The following is a 24912-nucleotide window of genomic DNA, read 5'->3' as shown; positions in this document are numbered from 1 at the left end:
ATGTAATGTTTAGGCTATCTTCTCAAATATGTGGATTACTCTCTGTGAAACCAGTTAAATGGGCTAACGAGAGAGAGGCGCTGCAGAATTGACGTGGCAACTCTACCGTGAAGTCAGAACCTCTGGCTCTTGGACTTGTGATGTGAATTCTCCGGCCGAAGCTCCTAACTAAACCATCAGTGTTTGACATCAGAGCTCCAGCTCGCCCTGTGTCTCCTTCCTGAGTCGGTGACTCCCACTGCATTGATACACAGAAGTTTTCCCGCACACCTAGTACTAGACTCCTGGTACTAGGATGGGTAAAAAGCAGAGAACACATTTCACTGTCTGTGCATTTATGTGTGACCATTAAACAGGGTTTCATCCCTCCAATTATATTCTATTCTATTCAGTAGGGAGCCTGGGGCCACAACTTCTCTGTGGAAACAGCCGTGGTTTAAAACAATCATTTAGGCTGATGGTGAGCACGTTACCTCCTCCTCAAGGACGTTGTTCTGTAGCAGAAATACATCCAGTATTTGTTCCTCTCGGCCTGGGGGTCGTAGGAACAGCAGAATTTTGCCCTTTATTCGCCACTTTAGAAGCCTTCTCAATGGATCGATGATAAGGCCAAAGAGAGAGAGGTGAAGCACCTTCACCACCACGTGAGTGTGTGTGACCTCCAGCGGCTCCAAGATGCTCAGGCCTTCATCAGTGATGTGGACGACAGACAACAGGCCGTCCAGGAGCAGCGCTGTGGAGCAAAGAGCTGGTCATCTGTTGCATTGCTGCTAAAACAGCTTCATCATCTTCAATGTCACACCACTTTAGCTCAGAGCTAATGTTCATCTAATGTCATTCACTTTGGAGCCTCACTGGGATGTACCAGTTTATATCCTTCACCTTTTATTTGTAATGTTTAATTATTGTTGCGCCCCCCTGTGATCTTTCTGGATGTGAGTGTGTGTAATTATTGTCTAATTTACAAGACTGCTGAAATGTTTGTAATGTGCAGCCAGAACAGCTTGACTGTGTCCGGTCTCATGTCTGAGTGATTCTCTAGATGTGTGAAGAGTTCTCTAAAGCTTTTAGGGCGTAGAAAGTCTAACTTATAAATGTTGTTGTCTGTCGTTTTGCTTTGTACACGCTTCAGCCAGACTGACAATGTAAAGAGCAGAAAGAGCAAGAGATGGATAACAAAGTAATAATTAATCAAACTGCCAGCTGAGAGTGAGAGTTAGCGTTGAGTTAGCTCTGAAACATGCTGTGGACTGACAGGTCAGAGTTTAAATGTCTTTAATATCCAGTGAGGAGACTACAGAGGGCCCAAAGAAAATCCAACTCAGCATTTAGAGCTGCATTGCATCGTATGCTTCAATAATGATGTCATGAAACACATCGAGTAAATGGATGTTTTAATCATTTCATTCTTCTTCTTTTGGGGACTCAACTATTTTGATTGTAAAGAACAGATTTGATGTCTGAATGATCTAATCAAGGTTCAAGGTTCTCTATTTAGTCATACGTACATAGCTACAGTGTAGTTGTGCCGATGCAAATCTTGTGTCACAGGCTTCTCCAACAGAGCAACACAAAACACAGATACACAGAAAAATATAGTGCAAGTAAAGAGTAATACAAAAAGAAAAATAGTTTTAAATAAATGAAATAGTGCAATAAGAGTCTACATGCAAGTTATTGAAATAGGATGTATAGGTAAATAGATACATATTTAAAAATATTTTTTGAAGTAGCAGCCAGATGAATATTAAGGATGTTGTTTCAACTGTTCAGGTGTTTAACAGTCTTATTGTCTTTGTTAAACTAGTTCACTTTTGAACAGTAGTGGATGGTATAAGTTGCTAAACATTATATAAGTGTATTTGTTAACACTAGATGTCTTTACCATCCTCTGTCTCGCTGTGTGGCAGGTGGAGCTGGCAGACGGCAGCTTCATCAGAACTCTTCACGTCGAACAGCGGCCCTGCTGCCTGCTTGCCAGCTGATTGGAGGAGGCTCTCATCCCAAGTGGCCGCCCTGTACAGAAGCTCCGCCTCCTGAGCCATGACGAACACCAGGCCAGTCGAAGCGCACTGGAACTCACCTGGACCAGGACACCTGAACCTGTAGACACACAAGAGACAACTTACAACAACAAGCCTTCACTGGCCTGTGTTCTGACTGACAGGTGTTCATCCAGCTGGAGTCTGACCTGGAGGAGGGTTTGTTGAAAGATCTGAAACACCTGATGATTATAGGAACATCACTGAAGATGTGTCCACATGCATCAGGATGTGTGTAAACACATTTTCATTAAATTAACTAAATGTCTAGTCCAGCGAGGATCTAGACAAGAAAACAATCCTACACACAGAGGCATTATCTTATTCATGTCTGTTGGAAAGAGATTGGATGCAATACCTTAAGGGGAAAGACTTGAAATGAAACAAAATTAAATGAATATATATTTGTAATGTGTTTAAAATAACATGTTATAGGATTACCTGTATGAAGACTCAGTTGTGTGTTCAGGTGAGAAGGATTCAGGAGCCTGGAACAAACAAAGTTATTTATTTTACTAGAAATCAAGTTAAGCTTCAACTCTCAACTGCTCCTCTCTCACCTTTCTGTCTGTCTTCACTTCCTGTTCCACATCGGAGTCGCCTGATGGAGAGAAGAGGTGACAGAGAAAAATAATAATAAAACTATGATAATTATTATACTATAAATACCTTTTAAGATCAGATGTGTTGTACAATATCTGGATGAATGGAGGGTATGGGTTCAGTACTCACAGTTCTTCTGTATCTTGGCTCTGATTGTCTCTCCATTGATCCTGCAGGGATGAACACAATCCAACCATTTTAGATCAAGTTAAAATAATAGTTAGTTCTTTGAGTTAGTCAGCTTCAGAGTCCTGACTGATCCAATGCTTTACATCACATCATATCTTCTCTGCAAACACTACGACTGACTGCCCACAGCTCTCAGCTGCATTAGAGAATTCACTAGGCATTAGTCCAGGAACACAGAAAAACAAACAGACTACCTTTTTAACTGTAACATCCCATTTATCTGTTAATGAGTTGCTCCTGACTGAGATGTGGCGTTGCATTGTCAGCTTGTATTATATTGCTTGATAATAATGAAAGTAAAGAAACATAAGATGAACAAAATGAGAAACTGCAGACAAATGGTAACATCCATGATGTGTTGTGCTAAGCTAGGCTACGCCTGGAAGGTGGAGCTGGAGAGATTCCCCAGTGAGAGCAACACCTCCACCTCCCTGTGTTTAATACAATCCTGCTGAACCAGCAGAGAGTCGACCCCTTACTGACCTGAGAGTCTCCAGTCTGCAGTCTGGACTGTCCAGAAGATCTCTCAGCAGCTCCACTCCTGAATCCTGCAGATCGTTCTCACTCAGGGCCAGAGCTCTCAGATGGGAGGGGTTGGACTTCAGAGCTGAGATCAGAGCAGAAAAGCTGATCTCTGACAACCTGCAGTGCTCCAGACTGAATCAAGAAAACATGAAGTAAGTTTAGAAAAACTAAGTTTCAGCTTAAAATATTCAAGGTTCAATAATCTGGTTATAGCTGGAGAAGTAGAGAATGTAGGAGTTTATAAACCGTAGCGTGGCGTGGGAAAAAAATTAGGGGAAGCCAATAATACGTCCTATCTTCTGGGGTGTGGTGGTCAATGTAATAACGTAACCAGATGAGTGATTACAGCGCCCGGTATCATTTTACACACATTTGTATCATACAGATGCAGGACTTACACACGCCTGTTATCTGACCGACAGGTCCGCACGCACTCTCCAGCCGAAACTCTAATAAGCATTCATTCACAAACTAAATCAGGAGACCTTTAACGTTTTACGTCCGGTTCGCTCCTTTGTTCCTCGCTGTACACAGCTCCAGTTTGGGCATTGGCCGGTCATCAGATTTTATTTGTTGTTGCTGCTGCAGCAGAAGTTTAGTCCAATTATTTTTGATTAAATACTCCAAATCTCCACCCTCCATAATTGCACTTGCTTCAGTTGCATGCTACTTTCTAAAGGCGGTGAGAGTGGTGCAGTGACGCTATCTATCTTCTAATCTTCGATTCGATTTATGATTCGAAAATTATAAAAGTAGGGTAGACATGTGGATATTATCCGAATGAACAAAACGTGCATTTACCTAACAGGTTCATTTTCCACTGACCTTTTTTCGAGCTATTTTCCAAAATCCTATGGAGAAATCCCATTGCTATTTTGTCGAGGGAAACCGAGCGCAGCTTACTTCCGCTTTTTGGGACGCGTCACTGCACCACTAAGTTGATGCGATTTGATTGGATTGTGAGGTAAGGGAAGCCAGCCGCCTCTGGCTTCCCTTGGCATGGCCCTGACCAATCACAGGTTGGCAGGGGCATGACGTGAGCCTCATCTGATTGGTCAATCCCTCCATTTTTTTTCACCAAGGGAAGCACATTTCGGCTGGCCTCCTCTCGCAACAGAGTGCAATCTACTGTTTCACCATAACTTCTAGAGGGGCGCTGTTTCACTCTTTGTAAAATACTCAATGAGAATGGGGGAGAGACGGGCCGGCAGCAACACACAACAAAGAATTTCCGAAACTAAACGAAGTGTTTTTATTTATTTATTAAAATTATAACTAAAATCCGAAAAAACAGGGGAAGCATGGCTTCCCTTGGCCTCCAGGAGAAAACGCCACTGTTTATAAAGGGAAAAAACCCTGACAATAAAAAGTGGAGACTTCACATCTGAACCTCTGCTCCATCTACACTAACTCATGATGTGCAGCCAGACTAATAAAAACCCACTGAAACTGATTCAACTCAAGATCACACAGTTTACAAATATGACAAATATGTCGGGAGGAATTTAGAAGAAATGTGATAACAAATAAATAGAAAATATTTATTTCATAAATAGTGGAGCCATACATCCAAAGCATCTTCAGTTTAAACTACTAAGTCAGTATGAGCATCATGTAGCTTCATACACATGTGAGAAACAGCTCAAACTGAACATATTTGTTGGTGTTTGATAGTTTTAATATAAATGTTTAATAAATGTATTCATGTATTTATAATGTCATTTATTTTAAAAAAACATGATGAAGAATATACGATGAATTTGAGGTTTTTAGGAGGTTCAGAGTGAATCATGCAGAGTTTGATTTTCCCTTAACATTGCTCTGCCACTGTCAGGGAAAGAAACCACAGAAGAAGAAAACTGACTTCAGCATCAAGATACTCAGAGAGGATCAGGATAATATCAGCCTGATGTCTGCAGCTCAGAGTCAACACAACTCTCACATATTCATCTCAGCCCAGAAGTTAAAGATGGAGAACTGACCTGAGAGTCTCCAGTCTGCAGTCTGGACTCTCCAGAAGATCTCTCAGCAGCTCCACTCCTGAATCCTGCAGATCGTTGCTACTCAGGTCCAGAAGTGTCAGATGGGAGTGGTTGGACTTCAGAGCTGAGATCAGAGCAGAACAGCTGATCTCTGACAAACTGCAGCCAGTCAGTCTGAATAAAGAACACATGATCTCATGGTCAGTTCAAACTATTCAGTCAGTATAAGCATCTTTTAGCTTCATAAAAATGTTGGAAGAAGCAAATACTGAATATATTTTTTGTGTTTGATTGGAAATACTTATTCATTGTAATCATGTGTCTTTTATAATAATTCATTTATTTTATATAGGCGCCTTTCAAGGCTCTCAAGGTCGCCGTACAAACACATAAAAAACAAGATACACAATACATAACACCAGCATAAGAGACATAAACAAGACAATGCAGTATATATATAAATCAATCAAATAACCAAATAAATAAAAACAGAGGATGTGTGATGATAATGATCAGGGTGGATATGCGAGTGTGAAGAGATGTGTTTTGAGGCGTGATTTGAAAATGGGGAGAGAGTCAGTGTTGCGGATGTCAGGTGGGAGGGAGTTCCAGAGGCGGGGTGCAGAGCGGCTGAAGGCTCTAGATCCCATGGTGGTTAGACGGAAGGGGGGTGCAGTGAGGCTGAGGGAAGCAGAAGATCTGAGTGTGCGGATGGGTGTGTTGATGTGCAGGAGGTCGGAGAGGTACAGAGGAGTGAGGTTATGGATGGCCTTAAAGGCGAGGAGCAGAATCTTAAAAACGATACGGGATTTGACGGGGAGCCAGTGAAGTTGCTGAAGAACAGGAGTGATGTGGTTAATGGAGGAAGTTCTGGTGATGATGCGGGCGGCAGAGTTCTGAACCAGTTGAAGTCTGTGGATGGATTTGAGAGGGAGACCAAAGAGAAGGGAGTTGCACTAGTCGATGCGGGAAGTGACCAGGGTGTGAACAAGAATGGCGGTGGTCTTAGGGTTAAGGGACGGGCGGAGGCGGTTGATGTTGCGTAGATGGAAATAGGCAGACAGAGTGATATTACTGATGTGAGATTTGAATGAAAGTGTGCCGTCGAGGATGACACCCAGACTCTTAACCTGAGGGGAGGGGGAGACTGAAGACTGGTCTATAGTAATGGAGAAACTCTCAGGTTTGGTTTGGGTGGGTTTTGTGCCAATGAGGAGAACCTCGGTTTTATTGTCGTTAAGTTTGAGAAAGTTAGAGGAAAACCAGGATTTGATGTCGTGTAAGCAGTCAGACAGGGAGGATGGAGGGAGGATGGTGGTTGGTTTGGAGGACAAGTAAAGCTGGGTGTCATCCGCGTAGCAATGAAAGTGGATGTTGTGTTTATGGAAGATATTGCCAAGAGGAAGTAAATAGATGATAAAAAGAAGAGGCCCCAGGACAGAGCCCTGGGAAACACCGGTCGTGACTGGAAGTGGCTGTGATTTGAAGTGGCTGTGATTTGAAGGTTTTGAGTTGGATGAACTGAGTGCGGCCTGAGAGATATGATTTAAACCAGAGGAGGGGTGTGTCAGTGATCCCGATGGAGGTCAGTCTGTCAATGAGGATGCTGTGGGAAATGGTGTCAAAAGCTGCACTAAGATGAAGGAGGATGAGGATAGTTAATAGTCCGGAGTCAGCTGCCATGAGGAGGTCGTTATTGATTTTCACCAGTGCTGTTTCTGTGCTGTGATGGGGGCGGAAACCAGATTGAAATTGTTCGCACAGGTTATTGTCAGACAAGTGGGTATGGATCTGGGATGCAACAGTTTTTTCCAGGATATTTGAGAGAAAAGGTAGGTTAGATATGGGACGAAAGTTATTAAAATTGTTGCGGTCTGCACCAGGTTTCTTCAATATGGGCGTGATGGCGGCTGATTTGAAAAGTGAGGGAACAAGACCATATATATATATATATAATGTAGTAAAATAACATTTGACGGAGGTTCAGAGTGAATTATGCAGAGTTAGATTTTTCCTTAACATTGCTCTGCCACTGTCAGGGAAAGAAACCACCATCCATCCATCCATCCATCTTCTCCCGCTTATCCGTGGTCGGGTCGCGGAGGTAGCAGTTCCAGCAGAGAGCCCCAAACTTTCTTTTCCCTGGCCACATCAACCAGCTCTGACTGGGGGATCCCAAGGCGCTCCCAGGCCAGAGAAGAGATATAATCCCTCCATCTGGTTCTAGGTCTACCCCTTGGTCTCTTCCCAGCTGGACGTGCCTGGAACACCTCCCTAGGGAGGCGCCCAGGTGGCATCCTAACTAGGTGCCCGAACCACCTCAACTGGCTCCTTTCGACGTGAAGGAGGAGCGGTTCAACTCTGAGTCCCTCCCGGATGACCGAACTTCTCACCTTATCCCTAACTGTACGTCTACACTACAGGCATCAAAAAATGCTTTCAACGCTTCGCCCATTCACTTGAATGGGGTGACGTAGAAGATTTGTAATCTTCGCCGAACTGCATTGTGGGGAGCATGGCATGGCTTTGCAAGCATCACGAGCATCTATCGGCATCAAAAGTTGAACAATGTTCAACTTTTCAGGCTCGATGCTTGGCATCAGCCAATCAAATTCCGTTTATGCAAATCCCGCCAGTGCAAGCTCAGCCAATCAAACCGCGTACAAGCTGGGAGAGCCAGACCGCAGTTAATTTCCTCATATTCCAAACGAGATATTACGGTAGCAAATCACCCGGTTCTTTACGACCGAAACTATTTACCGGGATACAAACCGGAGGAACCAGGCATGGAGGGAGGTGGCAGAGACAGTGGGTGAAACTGATAGTTTTTTCGCCTGTTTGGAGAGTTTATATCCAGTTTACTTCGTTTTAACATTGCTATTGCTTTGTATGTCGGGGGCGGGAGATTCATGTGATTGGTTGCTCGCAAAAAATCGCCAAGCTTCAGACACGCCCAGCTTCAAGATTTTTTCATGCCTGTAGTGTAGACGGGCCGTAAGGGACACACCAGCCACCCTGCGGAGAAAACCCATCTCGGCCGCTTGTACCCGCGATCTCGTTCTTTCGGTCATGACCCATCCTTCATGACCATAGGTGAGGGTAGGAACGAAAATGGCCCGGTAGACAGAGAGCTTTGCCTTCTGGCTCAGCTCCCTTTTCGTCACAACGGTGCGGTAAAGAGACAGCAGTACCGCTCCCGCTGCTCCGATTCTCCGACCCATCTCACGCTCCATTGTTCCCTCATTCAAGAACAAGACCCCGAGATACTTGAACTCCTTCACTTGGGGTAAGGACTCATTCCCTACTTGGAGTGGACAGTCCATCGGTTTCCTGCTGAGAACCATGGCCTCAGATTTGGAGGTGCTGATCCTCATCCCAGCCGCTTCACACTCGGTTGCGAACCGATCCTGTGGATGCTGAAGGCCGCAGACCGATGAAGCCATCAGAACCACATCATCTGCAAAAAGCAGTGGTGCAATCCTTAGTCCACCGATCTGCAGACCCCCTCCCCCACGACTATGCCTCGAAATCCGATCCATGTATATTACAAACAGGATTGGTGATAAAGCACAGCCCTGGCGGAGGCCAACCCTCACCTGAAATGGGTCCGACTTACTGCCGAGGACCCGGACACAGCTCTCGCTTTGGGAGTACAGAGATTGGATGGCCCTGAGTAGAGACCCCCTCACCCCATACTCCCGCAGCACCTCCCACAGTGACTCCCTGGGAACCCGGTCATACGCCTTCTCCAAGTCTACAAAACACATGTAGACTGGATGAGCGTACTCCCAGGCCACCTCCAGGATCCTTGCGAGAGTAAAAAGCTGATCCGTCCTTCCACGACCAGGACGGAATCCGCATTGTTCCTCCTCAATCTGAGGTTCGACAATCGGCCTGACCCTCCTTTCGAGTACCTTAGAGTAAACTTTCCCGGGGAGGCTGAGTAGTGTGATGCCTCGGTAATTGGCACACACCCTCTGATCCCCCTTTTTGAAAAGGGGAACCACCACCCCGGTCTGCCACTCCTTCGGTACTGTTTCCGACTTCCAAGCAACGTTGATGAGACGTGTCAACCATGACAGTCCCTCAACACCCAGAGCCTTCAGCATTTCTGGGCGGATCTCATCCACCCCCGGGGCTTTGCCACTGTGAAGTTGTTTGACGACCTCAGTGACCTCCCCCCGGGAGATTGGTATCGATCCCCCGTCATACTCCAGCTCTGCCTCTAACATAGAGGGCGGAGTTGTCGGGTTCAGGAGTTCCTCAAAGTGCTCCTTCCAACGCCCTAACACTCCATCAGTTGAGGTCAACAACGTCCCATCCTTACTGTACACAGCTTGGATGGTTCCCTGCTTCCCCCTCCTGAGGTGTCGGACAGTTTTCCAGAACAACTTTGGTGCCGCCCGAAAGTCTTTTTCCATGTCTTCTCCGAACTTCTCCCACACCCGCTGCTTTGCCTCGGCCACGGCTGAGGCTGCTGCCCTTCGGGCCTGTCGGTACCTTGCCACTGCCTCGGGAGTCCCCCGGGATAACGAATCCCTGAAGGCCTCCTTCTTCAGTCGGACGGCTTCCCTGACCACCGGTGTCCACCAGGAGGTTCGAGGGTTACCGCCCCTTGAGGCACCTAGGACCTTGAGACCACAGCTCCCCGCCGCGGCTTCGGCAATAGAGGCTTTGAACACCGACCATTTTGGTTCAATGTCCCCAACCTCCACAGGAATGCCCGAAAAGCTCCGCCGGAGGTGTGAGTTGAAGGCCTCCTGAACTTGGGCTTCCTCCAGACGTTCCCAGTTCACCCGAACTACACGTTTGGGCTTACCATGTCTATCCAGAGGCTTCCCCCGCCACTCGAACCAACTCACCACCAGATGGTGATCAGTTGACAACTCCGCCCCTCTCTTCACCCGAGTGTCCAAAACATATGGCCTCAGATCCGATGATACGATAACAAAATCGATCATGGACCTTCTGCCTAGGGTGCTCTGGTACCACGTACACTTATGAGCATCCTTATGTTCGAACATGGTGTTTGTTATGGCCAATCCATGACTAGCACAGAAGTCCAGTAACAAACCACCACTCCGGTTCAGATCAGGGGGGCCGTTCCTCCCAATCACTCCCCTCCAAGTGTCTCCATCATTGCCCACATGTGCGTTGAAGTCTCCCAGCAAGATTAAAGAGTCCCCTTCAGGAGCCCCATACAGGACTCTTTCCAGGGTCTCCAAGAAGGCCGTATACTCTGAACTGCTGTTGGGTGCATAAGCACACACAACAGTCAGAGTTTTCCCCCCCATAACCCGCAGGCGTAGGGAGGCAACCCTCTCGTCCACTGGGGTAGACTCCAACAACGAAGCACCCAACCGGGGACTTGTGAGTATCCCCACACCCGCCCGGCGCCTCACACCTTGAGCAACTCCGGAGAAGAATAGAGTCCAACCCCTATCCAGAAGTAAGGTTCCAGAGCCGACGCTGTGCGTAGAGGTGAGCCCAACCAGATCCAACTGGTAACGCTCCACCTCCCGCACAAGCTCCGACTCCTTCCCCCCCAGAGAGGTGACGTTCCACGTCCCCAAAGCCAGCTTCTGTCGCCCGGGTCTGGTCCGTCGAGACCCTCTGCCTTCACTGCCACCCTTCTGGCAGCGCACCCGACCCCATCGCTGTTTCCCGTAGGTGGTGGGCCCGCGGGACGGAGAAGCGGAGGTGTTGCCCACGTCGCCTTTTCGGGCTGTCCCAGGCCGGGCTCCGTGGCAAGCCCGGCCACCAGACGCTCGCCGACGAGTCCTCCTTCTGGCCTGGCTCCAGAAGGGGACCCCGGGCTTCCTCCGGGCCGGGTATCCTCACTTCGTGTGTCGTCTTTCATGAGGTCTTGTGAACCAATCTTAGTCTGGCCCCTTGCCTGAGACCAATTTGCCATGGGAGACCCTACCAGGAACACAAGGTTCCAGACAACACAGCCCCCAGGTTCATCAGGGCACACAAACCTCTCTACCACGGTAAGGTGCTGGTTCTTCAGAGAGGGGAAAGAAACCACAGAAGAAGAAATACACTATAGCATCAAGATACTCAGTGAGGATCAAGATGATATCAGCCTGATGTCTGCAGCTCAGAGTCAACACAACTCTCACATATTAATCTCAGCACAGAAGTTAAAGATGGAGAACTGACCTGAGAGCCTCCAGTCTGCAGTCTGGACTCTCCAGAAGATCTCTCAGCAGCTCCACTCCTGAATCCTGCAGATCGTTGTTACTCAGGTTCAGATATCTCAGATGGGAGGGGTTGGACTTCAGAGCTGAGATCAGAGCAGAACAGCTGATCTCTGACAAACTGCAGCCAATCAGTCTGAATAAAGAACACATGATCACATGGTCAGCTCAAACTATTCAGTCAGTATAAGCATCTTTTAGCTTCATAAAAATGTTGGAAGAAGCAAATACTGAATATATTTCTTGTGTTTGGTTAGAAATACTTATTCGTTGTAATCATGTGTCTTTTATATAAAGTAGTAAAATAAAACTTGACGGAGGTTCAGAGTGAATCATGCAGAGTATGATTTTTCTTTAACATTACTCTGCCACTGTCAGGGAAAGAAACCACAGAAGAAGAAATAGGCTTTAGCATCAAGATACTCAGAGAGGATCAGGATCATATCAGCCTGATGTCTGCAGCTCAGAGTCAACACAACTCTCACATATTAATCTCAGCACAGAAGTTAAAGATGGAGAACTGACCTGAGAGTCTCCAGTCTGCAGTCTGGACTGTCCAGAAGATCTCTCAGCAGCTCCACTCCTGAATCCTGCAGATCGTTCCAACTCAGGTCCAGAACTCTCAGATGGGAGGGGTTGGACTTCAGAGCTGAGATCAGAGCAGAACAGCTGATCTCTGACAAACTGCAGTCTCTCAGTCTGAATAAAGAAAACATGATGTAAGTTTATAAAAACAAAGTTTCAGCTTAAAATATTCAAGGTTCAATAATCTGTTTATAGCTGGAGAAGTAGAGAATGTAGGAGTTTATAAAGTGGACACCCTGACAGGTTAAAAACTGTAAGATACAGAAAGAGAAAGAGCTCTCATTAATATGAAAGACAACGTGCTTCACCTTCAATAAGAAGTGGAGACTTCACATCTGAACCTCTGCTCCATCTACACTAACTCATGATGTGCAGCCAGACTAATAAAAACCCACTGAAACTGATTCAACTCAAGATCACAGAGTTTACAAATATGACAAATATGTCGGGATGAATTTTGAAGAAATGTGAGCAAAAATAAATAGAGAACATTTGTTTCAGAAATAGTGGAGCCATACATCCAAAGCATCTTCAGTTTAAACTAATTAGTCAATATGAGCATCATGTAGCTTCATACAAATGTGAGAAACAGCTCAAACTGAACATATTTGTGACTGTTTGATAGTTTTTATATGAAAGCTTAATTATTGTATTTATGTTTTTATAATGTCATTTATTTAAAATTAAAACATGATGGAGAATATAAGATGAATTTGAGGTTTTTAGGAGGTTCAGAGTGAATCATGCAGAATTTGATTTCTCCTTAACATTGCTCTGCCACTGTCAGGGAAAGAAACCACAGAAGAAGAAAACAGACTTCAGCATCAAGATACTCAGAGAGGATCAGGATGATATCAGCCTGATGTCTGCAGCTCAGAGTCAACACAACTCTCACATATTCATCTCAGCACAGAAGACAAAAATGGAGAACTGACCCGAGAGTCTTCAGTCTGCAGTCTGGACTCTCCAGAAGATCTCTCAGCAGCTCCACTCCTGAATCTTTCAGATCGTTCTTACTCAGGTCCAGCTGTCTCAGATGGGAGGGGTTGGACTTAAGAGCTGAGATCAGAGCAGAACAGCTGATCTCTGACAAGCTGCAGTGCCCCAGACTGAATAAAGAAAACATGATGTAACTTTAGAAAAAGAAAGTTTCATCTTAAAATATTCAAGGTTCAATAATCTGTTTATAGCTGGAGAAGTAGAGAATGTAGGAGTTTATAAAGTGGACATCCTGACAGGTTAAAAACTGTAAGATACAGAAAGAGAAAGGAGCTCTCATTAATATGAAAGACAACGTGCTTCACCTTCAATAAGAAGTGGAGACTTCACATCTGAACCTCTGCTCCATCTACACTAACTCATGATGTGCAGCCAGACTAATAAAAACCCACTGAAACTGATTCAACTCAAGATCACACAGTTTACAAATATGTCTGGTAACAAGTCACTCTGACTAACATGGGGCTTTGCATTGTCAGTTTGCATTATATTGTTCTTGGGAGAATGAAAGAAAAGAAACATAAGATGAACAAAAGGAGAAACTGCAGACAAATGGTAACATCCATGATTTGTTGTGCTAAGCTAGGCTACGCCTGGAAGGTGGAACTGGAGAGATTCCCCAGTGAGAGCAACACCTCCACCTCCCTGTGTTTAATACAATCCTGCTGAACCAGCAGAGAGTCGACCCCTTACTGACTCGAGAGTCTCCAGTCTGCAGTCTGGACTCTCCAGAAGATCTCTCAGCAGCTCCACTCCTGAATCCTGCAGAGCGTTGTGACTCAGGTCCAGATATCTCAGATGGGAGGGGTTGGACTTCAGAGCTGAGATCAGAGCAGAACAGCTGATCTCTGACAACCTGCAGCGCTCCAGCCTGAATAAAGATAACATGATATAACTTTAGAAAGCAATGTTCCTAGAAAGGGCGCTAAAGTCATTTCTGGCCCCGCCTACTTTCATTATAGCGAAGTGGAAAATAATAGTGTCTTCATGTCTTAAAGCTGCTGAGTCATATACTGCACCTCAAACAACAAATACATCCAAAGTTACAGTTTCTTTACTTCCTCTACAGAAAAAAGGACAGTGAAAGAAACTCAGAAATCTCAGTTAGAGTGTAAACCTGCTGCAGACCCAAAACTTGGTAAGGTTTAATAATCGGTTCAGAGCTCAAAATGGTTTTAATTTCAGCAATGATGTGGAAAATCCCTCTCCCACTCCGGCCTCCCTCTACCTGCTCCCTCCTCCAGCTCACCTGTGGACAATCCTTTCCCCCATAAACAAAGAAGCTGGCTGGCCTCATGCAACTCCTGAGAACCAATTGTTTGTCTGAGTAAATAATCAGTACGTGTTCCTTTCCTTTGTTTTGTATGTTCATAGCAGCTCGAGTAGTTTACCTCCCTCTGTTCTGTACCGTTTAGATTTGGTTCCTTTATTTCTACATTACATATAATAATATAGAAAGATAACTGCTTTGCTGGAATATCATTTGAAGTATGAATGTTACGTTTGAACTAACTAAGATGTGGTGTACTTTCCTACCAGATCAACCAGACAACAATTAAGACAAACAAGAATCAACAAATTACAATAAAAACAACGATCTGGAACTCCTGCCTCCGTGTGTGTCACGATCTGTCTGTGTTGTGTTTTTTCTTGTCTTTTTCTGTCTTTGGTTTCCTGTTTTATTTTGTAAAGGGTTCACCTCCTGTCTTGCCTGTTGCTTTCTTTCTGTTTTCCCTCCCTGATTACCCGATTGTGTTCACCTGTGGCCCCTGTGTTTTCTCCTCCCTCCTCACCTGTGTCTTGTTTGTGTGATTAGTCTTGTGTGAATTTAAGTTCTGGTTTTTCTGTCTGTCTTTGTCGGTTCGTCTTGTGTTGTGAGTAAGTCTCCGGTGAGTGTTCTGTTTCATTATAGCCTTGAAATAAAGGAATTTTCACTTTAATCTGCATTTGGGTCCTGCTTCATTTACACACCGTGACAGTACGAACCGACCAAAATATGGGCCCAGCAGATCCTTTTGAGCAGGAGATATTGGAGTTTTCCTTTTCTTTGATTAACTGCTCTGATCGATGAATGGGAGCGTCCAGGGTTCAGCAGTGAGAGGCTGCTCTGGCAGAAGCATGCCAGATTACAATGGAGAAACCAGGCTTGGTTAAATTCTTACCGGGCGGGATGTTGGATTTCCTCATGGTGTGTTATCCCCTGCCTGCTAGCCCCGGGCATGCTAGCTCCCTGCCTTCCAATTCCCGTTATTACACGCATCGGTGTGGTCCGTTTGGAGTCAACCCTGGCTTCTGCCCCAGTGCCTGCTCCTGTCCAGGAGTCGTTCTCTGGAACTCGTCTTGCTTTTGGAGGTCCACGGAGCCTCCAAACGGCTCCTAAAGAAAGGAGTCGCAAGGCCAGGTTTGCAGCTCGAGCCCAAAGAGCCATGGTTCCAGGCCCAGTTCCGGCCCCAGCAGCCATGGTTCCGGCCCCAGTTCCGGCCCCAGCGGCCATGTTTCCGGCCCTGGTTCCAGCCCCAGTTCTGGCCCCAGCAGCCATGGTTACAGACGAAGTTCTGGCCCCAGCAGCCATGGTCCTTGCCCCAGAACCGGCCCACACAGCCATGATCCAGGCTTCAGTTCCGGTCCCCACAGCCATGGTTCCGGCTCCAGAACCGGCCCACACAGCCATGGTTCCGGCTCCAGAGCCGGCCCACACAGCCATGGTTCCGGCTCCAGTGCCGGCCCCAGCAGCCATATTTCCGGCTCCAGAAGTGGACCTTACAGCCATGTTTCCGGCTCCAGAACCGGACCTTACAGCCATGGTCCCGGCTTCAGTACCGGCTCCAGTAACCATGGTCCCGACTCCATTTTCGGCTCCAGTACTGGCTCTCCGGCCGACGCCAGCTCCCCGTGTCCTGTCGGCGTACCGGTCGACTCCAGCACCTCGTCTCCTGTTGGCTCTCCGGCCGACGCCAGCTCCCCGAGTTCTGTCGGCGTACCGGCCGATGCCAACCCTATGTCCAGTGCCGTTGGAGGTTCCGCTGGGGGTCCTTCCGGCTCCGTGTCCTGTCCCGTTGGGGGTCCCGCCGACTGCTCTCCTGCCGGGGGTCCTGCCAATCCCATATCCTGTCCCGTTGGGGGTCCCGCCGACTGCTCTCCTGCCGGGGGTCCTGCCAACCCTGTGTCCTGTCCCGTTGGAGGTTCCCCCGGGGGTCCTGCCAACCCTGTGTCCTGTCCCGTTGGGGGTCCCGCCGAATACTCTTCTGCCGGGGGTCCTGCCAACCCCTTGTCCTGTTCCATTGGAGGCCCCGCCATTACCTGTCTCGCCGGGGGTCCTGCCAACTCCTGGTCCTCTTCCGTGGGGGATCCTGCAGAAGCCTGTCCCGCCGGCTCTGGTTCCTGTTCAGCCGACACCGGGTCCTGCCCAGCCTCCGGAGCTGTCTGGTCTTTGCCCTCGAGCCCGGCCCCCTGAGAGCCGCGGTCTTCGCCCTCGGGCCCGGCCCCCTAACTCTTCCTGCCGCTGCCTTCGCCCTCATGCTCGGCCCCCTGAGTTCGCCCGCTGTGGCCTTCGCCCCTCCTTGGACTCTGCCTTGCCCCCGGGCCATCCGCCCGAGTCCCCCTTTTTAGACTCTGCCTTGCCCCCGGGCCGTCCGCCCGAGTCCCCCTTTTTGGACTCTGCCTTGCCCCCGGGTTGTCCGCCCGAGACCCCTTAGTTTTGTGGAATTTTCACTTTAATCTGCATTTGGGTCCTGCTTCCTTCACACACCGTGACAATGTGCTCATCCTAAATCCACTGCGTTGACTGTTTAATCCTTGAACCAACCACCCTCACCACCCTCCATATTCTTCAAATGATGTCGATTCAAAACAATTGATAAGCTCAAACTCTCTGCAGCAGTTTTTCTCAGCAACACATTTGACCTCCTTCATCTCCCTCACAGCTCATCAGTACTGACAGCATCTTCACTGACTCATGGAGCACAGTGAGAGTGAAGGCTGAAAGGATGTCTCAGATGAGAGCGGTTGGACTTCAGAGTCACACATTTACTTTCTCTGCTTTTTGTTATTCTTTAAAATATTCAGCCATTTAGAAAGAAACTCTGGAATTAGAAATAATATAAATGTTAAATAAATAAAAATCCACATGAACTACAGCCAGTGATCTGACCTGAGAGTCTCCAGTTTACAGTTTGGACTGTTTAGTCCAGAACTCAGCATCTCCACTCCTGAATCCTGCAGCTTGTTGTCTCTCAGGTCCAGCTCTCTCAGGTGGGAGGGGTCGGACTTCAGAGCGGAGGCCACGACTTCACAGTCAGAGTCTGAGATTCCACAGTTAGGAAATCTACAATGACACATATATTACAGCATATGTTATTACAAAACAAGGGGATTTTACTTCATGCATTAGTTGAAAAAACATGTTGAATATAATGTTTTGAATAACTCTGATGTTAGTACAATGAATATTTTATTGAGTTTGCTGTAAGCATTTTCAGTGTGATCTGATCCCATGTTTGTCCCGTAGGACCTACCTTCTGCTGTCAGTGAACAGAAATTAAACAAATCGACAATATAAGAGATTTACATAATGAAAAGTTCATATATTTGGAGGTGCATGACAATGAATGCATAATGTGTTGGCTTCTCAAAGCATCTAAGAATGTATAATGCACACAAACATATTGAACAAACCAATTCGTTTACATTATTTTCAACAAAACACCATGAAAAAGATGTTACCTGTGTATCAGCGTTAAAACACAATCTGACCTCTGTTATTGGTGGGATTATGTAGATCTTGTTTTAAAAGAGTCAACATAAATCAGATATTACTCTGTGTCTGATTTAACTATTAAGAAACTGCAGTAATGTAATAATAACTTTACTGCATTCACTGATATCTGTGAAATACTGCTGTATGTTGTGATCACATGTTGCTGTGATGAATAATAAGTCCTTAAGAACAATTAAGAAAAGAAAGAACTGAAACATTAACATTAATTATTAGAATAATTAGATTTTACTGTCACAGTATTTGAAACTCCAAAAAGTTGTATAGTGTTTATTCGAAAACTAAACTTAATATCTACATTCGTTTATAAAGTTAATCACATCTGGACTCACACAGCCTTGCTGCAGTTCCCCAAAGCTGGAATCACTCTCCGTCGTCCCTCCTCTGATGTTTCGTACTTCTCGTGGTCCAACTCATCCAGAACCTCCTCTGACATCTGCAGCCTGTAGGCCAGAGAAGACAAGTAGATCCCTGATCTGTTCTCTGACTTCAGGAAGTCTGTGATCTCCTGATGTACTGAATGGTCCTTCATCTCTGTCAGACAGTGGAAGATGTTAATGCTCCTGTCAAGAGAGATTTCATCACTGTTCATCTTCTTCAGGTTGTTGATGGCTCTCTGGATGGTTTCTGGTCTGTCGTCTATGCGACCCAGCCGGCCTCCTAACAGTCTCTGGTTGAATGTTGGTCTGTTGTCTGTGCGACCCAGCCGGCCTCCTAACAGTCTCTGGATGAATGTTGGTCTGTTGTCTGTGCGACCCAGCCGGCCTCCTAACAGTCTCTGGATGAATGTTGGTCTGTTGTCTGTGCGACCCAGCAGGCCTCCTAACAGTCTCTGGTTGGACTCCAGAGAGAGGCCGTGGAGAAAGCGGACAAACAGGTCCAGGTGGCCATTTTTACTTCTGAGGGATTTCTCCATGGCTCCCCCCAGGAAGAAATCCAGGGATGGGTAATCCTGATCACTGTTATACCTGTTGCTATAGTCTCCCAGCAGGAAGTCCTTCAGTACCGCTGTGTTCCTGTTGGTGTAACAGTGGAACATGTAGACTGCAGCCAGAAACTCCTGAATGCTCAGATGAACAAAGCAGTAGACTGTTTTCTGGAAGATCACACTCTCTCTTTTGAAGATCTGTGTACAAACTCCTGAGTGCACCAAGGCCTCGGAGACATCAAGACCACAGCGCTGCAGGTCTTCTTGGTAGAACATGATGTCTCCTTTCTCCAGATGTTCAAACGCCAGCCTCCCCAGCTTCAGAAGAACCTCCCTGTCAGCCTTCGTCAGCTGCTGTGGACTCGTCTCATGTCCCTCTTCATACTTCTGCTTCTTCCTCTTTGTCTGGACCAGCAGGAAGTGTGAGTACAGGTCAGTGAGGGTCTTGGGCAGCTCTCCTCTCTGGTCTGTAGTCAACATGTGGTCCAGAACTGCAGCAGTGATCCAGCAGAAGACTGGGATCTGACACATGATGTGGAGGCTCCTGGAGCTCTTGATGTGAGAGATGATTCTGCTGGACAGTTCTTCATCACTCCATCTCCTCCTGAAGTACACCTCCTTCTGGGCGTCAGTGAAGCCTCGTACTTCTGTCACCCTGTCCACACACTCAAGAGGGATCTGATTGGCCGCTGCAGGTCGGGAAGTTATCCAGACGAGAGCCGAGGGAAGCAGCTTCCCCCTGATGAGGTTTGTCAGCAGCACGTTGACTGAGGACTGCTGAGAGACATCAGACACAACCTCATTGTTTCTGAAGTCCAGAGAAAGTCTGCTTTCATCCAGGCCGTCAAAGATGAGCAGCACTTTGCAGACAGCCAGCTGCTCTGCTGTGAGCTTCTGTAAGGTTGGATGGAAAACATGGAGCAGCCTGAGAAGACTGTACTGCTCACCTTTGATCAGGTTCAGCTCCCTGAAGGAGAGCGGGATCACCAGACGGACATCTTGGTTTCCCAAACCCTCGGCCCAGTCCAGAGTGAACTTCTGCACTGAGAAGGTTTTTCCAACTCCAGCGACTCCGTTGGTCAGGACCGCTCTGATGAGAATCTGTTGGTCAGGGGAGGCTTTAAAGATGTCCTGGCACTTGATTGGAGGGTCATGGAGGGGCTTCTTCTTGGAAGCTGTCTCCAGCTGCCTCACCTCATGTTGGGTATTAACCTCTTCACTCTGGCCTTGTGTGATGTAGAGCTCAGTGAAGATCCTGTTGAGGAGGGTTTCACTTTGATCAGTTCCTTCAGTCAGATGTTCACATCTCCTCCTCAGACTGATCCTATGTTCATCTAAAACCTCCTGCAGACCACTATCTGCTGAAGGAGAAGGAAACGTGTGAGAAATACAAATAAAACAAATAAATAAAAGGGTTCAGAATGAATGTGTCTTTGCTGTAACAAATAAACCAGGAAGAATCCTGTTTTCAGACGTGAAGACCCCAGCAGACAGATATGTAGACTTACTTCGTACAGTGCTGGTCTGACCGGCTCTCTGCACTCCAGCTCTTGTTCTGGATGTGTTCCTCTTCCCTCTGTTGAGATGAACACATCCTTTATAGCGCAGGTATATGTACATAATAAAAAACATCTTCCTGTTTGGATTCATAACATCATTCAAAGTCGGACACAGCAAGTTCATCGCATATAGCAACTCACACGTCATCAAAATTAGGGCTGGGCGATACGGCCCAAAAATAATATTATAATATTATATATTATTATATGATATTATATAATATTATATAATAATAATATTGAAATCCCGTTCCATACCCAATACGCCAGTATGAGGATTGTTAAATTAAGACATTAAGGGCTATTCATGATAATTTGCATCTCGTCTTCATCTATTGAACATCGTGGATCACGTTGTGTTACGACTGGAGCACACAAAAAATGATAGGACCCAATTGCACGACTCCAGACAAAAGATTATTAAAAAAAGGTTTTTACTTGCGGTGATAAGCAAGGCAATAATACAATACAATCACATAAGCAGAGTTAGGACTCTAAAAAATGACAAAAGCTTAGATAACACAATGGCTGACTAGTATCACAAGGTTCAAAAAAGATCTGGCACTTGGCACAGGGAACACACAAAATATATACACATACAAGGGACTCTACAGGTGCAAACAATAACGGCCCGTCCACACTACAGCTTCGACAGCTTCAAAAACGGTTTCCAACGCATCTGCCCATTCAATTTGAATGGGGTGACGTCACATTGCCTCGCTTTTCGCCGAACTGAATTGTGGGTAGCATAGCGGTCCGTCTCCGCCGTCTCCGGCTGCAGAAGTTGATTCAACTTCTGCAGCCGGAGACGCCGGAGTAGCCAGCGTCAGCCAATCAAATCCTGTTTATGCAAATCTGACAGTTCAAGCGCTAGCCAACAAAAACCCCGTGCAAGCTGGGAGAGCCAGACTCATCTCCTCATATTCCAAACGAGAAATTACGGGAGCAAATCACCCGGTTCTTTACGACCAGAACTATTTACCGGGATACAAACCGGAGGAACCAGACATGGAGGGAGGTGGCAGAGACAGTGGGTGAAACTGGTAGGTTTTCGCCTGTTTGGGGAGTTTATATATATATATATATTGCTCGCATAAAATCCCCGGGGTTTTTTGCTTTGTATGTCGGGGGCGGGACATTCATGTGATTGGTTGTTGGTCGCGGTGCTCGAATAAAATCCCCAAGCTTCAGACACGCCCAGCTCCAAGCTTTTTTTGAAGCTGTAGTGTGGACGGTCCATAAGGGCGGGGCAGGTAATCAGGTCAGTGAACATACTGACAAGGTAGGAGTCGAACTACCTGAAATGAGAAAATAAATAACAAAGCAAAACAGGAAATGGCATGCAACAAAAAGGGTAAGCAGACGCGGACTTGACAATATAAACTAAAAAGAGAAATAATATTAACAAATCTGACGAGACACAACACGTTGGAACTTTCAAAACACCAAACACAGTAGCCACACAAATGCTCGCTCAGTCTGGTCCACAAAACCCTGCTCCTCCTCGGGAATAATGCTGAACCAGACGGGCTCTGAGGTAAAGACAGGTGAGGGTGTTTGCGGACGCAAAGGACAGCCATGGACTCTAAAGGACAGCCCGCTAGGGGAAGCAGTGAGGTCTGTTGTTTGTACCATACAGAGTCTATGGTTCATACACATATATTAACAACACTGATTTAATATGAGGTTCTGTAAAGCTCTGGCTACTGATGTTTTCCTTTACTGATTCAACGTCAACACGTCAACACGTCAGCACGTCAGCACGTCAGCACGTCAGCACGTCAACACGTCAGCACGTCAACACGTCAGCACGTCAACACGTCAGCACGTCAGCACGTCAGCACGTCAGCACGTCAACACGTCAGCACGTCAGCACGTCAACACGTCAGCACGTCAGCACGTCAACACGTCAGCACGTCAGCACGTCAGTGACGACAGTAGCAGAATCTCAATGCTAACAGGTTTGTGCAACAGAGCGCCACACAAATCTCTCCATCAAGTTGACATTTTCAGGTTGCGGCTATACGCGGGTACAGGGCCGGCTCGTGGCATAGCAGTATAGGTGAATCCACCCAAATAGGGTGGGAAGAAAAAAAGAATTTCAAAATGTTGTCTCCATCCTCGGCTCTGTGTGCGTGTGGCACAGCGCATTTTGTGTGAGCGAGCGAGACAGAGAGAGGGCACTGGTTACAGGGATTGTTGTCATCATCCATAGACCGGATATCCAGGGGTGCACATCACCTTTTTAGTGAGTTACTCAGATGAGTAACAGGAGACAGCGTTTGGTACTCACCCCACACGTAGCGTGGTTTTAATAAGTGCAGTCTTCCTCACTATCCTCCTCAGTGTCTCCTTCACTGTCCTCTAGTTCCTCTTCTTGCATGGTATATGATGAAGATGCTCCAGATGCACCTCCCTTTCCCGGTTTAAGCCTCCGATTTGCATTCTCCAAAACTTGTTGCATTCTCCAAAACTTGTTGTCAAAACTGTGAAGTCCTTGCATTTCCTGAGGCCAAGATGAAGGATCAAATACTAAGAAATGAGCACATGACTTGAAGTCATATCTGATTTCAGATGTGGGAAGTAACTAAGTACACTTATTCAAGTACTGTACTTAAGTACAATTTTGAGATACTTGTACTTTATTTGAGAATTTCTATTTTATGCTACTTTGTATTTCTACTCCACTACAGTTCAGAGGTAAATGGTGTACTTTCACTCCACCACATTTATGTAATACCTTTAGTTACTTGACAGATCTGGATGAATGATGTGAAATATAATGAAGTCTTAAATCAGACTTTAGTTCCACCTGGAGTAAATCCCTAACTCGGAAGCTGCACAGCATCGAACCGCAAGACCCTGCAGCGCATCGTGAACACAGCTGAGAGGATCATTGATGCCTCACTCCCATCACTCCTGGACATCTACAACACCCGCCTCACCCGCAAAGCACTCAACATTGCTGGTGACCCCACCCATCCCTCCACCTGCCTCTTCCCCCTCCTTCCTTCAGGGAGGAGGCTCCACAGCCTGAGGTCGAGCAGCACCCGACTAAAACACGTTTCTTCCCACCAGGCTGTCAGGAGGCTGAACTCTCTCCCCACTCCCCCCTCTCCCCCCTCTCCCCCCTCTCCCCCTGCCCCCACTGGACTATAACTCCCACACACACAGACAATTTTGCACTAATGTACATTTCCCAAAGATATTGAAGTGACTGTTATTTTGTATATATTGATTGTTGGGTTTTTATTTAGGTCTTAATGTGTGCATATGTATAAATGTGTCTTTTGATTGTGTATATATATTTATATATATATACAATCAAAAGACATATGTATATATATATATATATATATATATATATATATATATATATATATACATATTTGCATACATACTTTTGTATATATTTGTTTTTATATATATATACAGGTTTTTATTTATATACAGGATTGTGGGAAGCGGTATTTCGATCTCTCTGTACACACAAACTGAAAGATTGACAATAAAGTTGAGTTTGAGTTCACAGGAGAAACAGACTCTTACTTTGTTTCTGAAGGTCCAGGTTGATCCCTGAAGTCCAGAAGTGTGCGTGTAGACCGGACACTCTTCAGAGACAGACATCTGGAGACAGAAACAGAAAATGTTTTACACACATCATTGGATTTTGAAAAGAGCAGCTGAACCTGATTAAATATGTTTGGACTTGCTCTGAACTTTCTGTTTTTCAGTCATGCTTGTAGGTTTTAGTCTTTACAATTCACTTGTGATGATCAATAGTTTTACATGTTTGTATTTTATTCACTTAACTTAACACAAAGTCCTAGATTCCGAGTGTCAGAATGATTTCATTAAAGTAGTTTATTATTATTATTATTATTCTGTTGCTGATGAAGCCAAGGAACGAAGGAAGAGGATGTTCTTTACTTTACTGTGTTTCTTTAGTGTACTCCCTTCACTCTTGTGCCAGGCTCAAACCACCATGCAAAACATATCAAGAGAGTTCAGGTCAGTTTGAAGGAGAAACAGACTCTTACTTCCAGTTTGAGAGCTGTGGTAGATTACTGAATGCTGGAGGTAAGTCAATAAACCCGTCACTCTTCAGACAGCTGGAGACGGAAGATGTGTCCTCCTCCTCCTCCTCCTCCTCCTCCTCCTCCTCCTCCTCCTCCTCCTCATCTTTTGAATCACTCATCTTCTCCAGTCTGACAGATACACCAGTAACACTGCAGACACACACACACACACACACACACACACACACACACACACACACATACACACACACACACACACACGCACGCACGCACACACACACACACACACGCACGCACACACACACACACACACACACACACACACACACACACACACAATTTTACATTACAATTTCATAAAAAATTAGGAAAACTTTAGTTTCAATACAACACATAAGTCAGACTTCTCACAGGTTGCTCATGTAACTATCATAGGAGACTGTGGCTCAGTGAGGGAGTGCTCTGAACTTCTGATTACTGCAG

General features: G+C 46.1%; 1 protein-coding gene across 1 annotated transcript in view; it reads right to left on the bottom strand.

Annotated features, from left to right (window-relative positions):
- Positions 1 to 24912, bottom strand: part of LOC307028916 (uncharacterized protein) — a 53704-nt gene that overhangs the window by 12567 nt on the left and 16225 nt on the right. The window contains exons 3-19 of the mRNA XM_079664321.1: positions 24570 to 24618; positions 24430 to 24530; positions 23939 to 24016; positions 20339 to 20406; positions 18235 to 20191; positions 17279 to 17452; positions 13826 to 13999; positions 13065 to 13238; positions 12070 to 12243; positions 11507 to 11680; positions 5342 to 5515; positions 3318 to 3491; positions 2775 to 2815; positions 2603 to 2643; positions 2484 to 2530; positions 1886 to 2103; positions 474 to 733 (exon numbers count right to left, since the gene is read on the bottom strand). Coding sequence (XP_079520447.1) covers positions 474 to 733; positions 1886 to 2103; positions 2484 to 2530; positions 2603 to 2643; positions 2775 to 2815; positions 3318 to 3491; positions 5342 to 5515; positions 11507 to 11680; positions 12070 to 12243; positions 13065 to 13238; positions 13826 to 13999; positions 17279 to 17452; positions 18235 to 20191; positions 20339 to 20406; positions 23939 to 24016; positions 24430 to 24530; positions 24570 to 24618 — 4078 coding nt within the window. The remainder of the gene's footprint in view (positions 1 to 473; positions 734 to 1885; positions 2104 to 2483; positions 2531 to 2602; positions 2644 to 2774; positions 2816 to 3317; positions 3492 to 5341; positions 5516 to 11506; positions 11681 to 12069; positions 12244 to 13064; positions 13239 to 13825; positions 14000 to 17278; positions 17453 to 18234; positions 20192 to 20338; positions 20407 to 23938; positions 24017 to 24429; positions 24531 to 24569; positions 24619 to 24912) is intronic.

The sequence above is a fragment of the Notothenia rossii genome (assembly GCF_949606895.1).
Source record: "Notothenia rossii genome assembly, chromosome: 2".
Lineage (NCBI taxonomy): Eukaryota > Metazoa > Chordata > Actinopteri > Perciformes > Nototheniidae > Notothenia > Notothenia rossii.
Note: the sequence above shows the minus strand (reverse complement) of the source record. Positions and strands in the feature narration are given on the sequence as shown.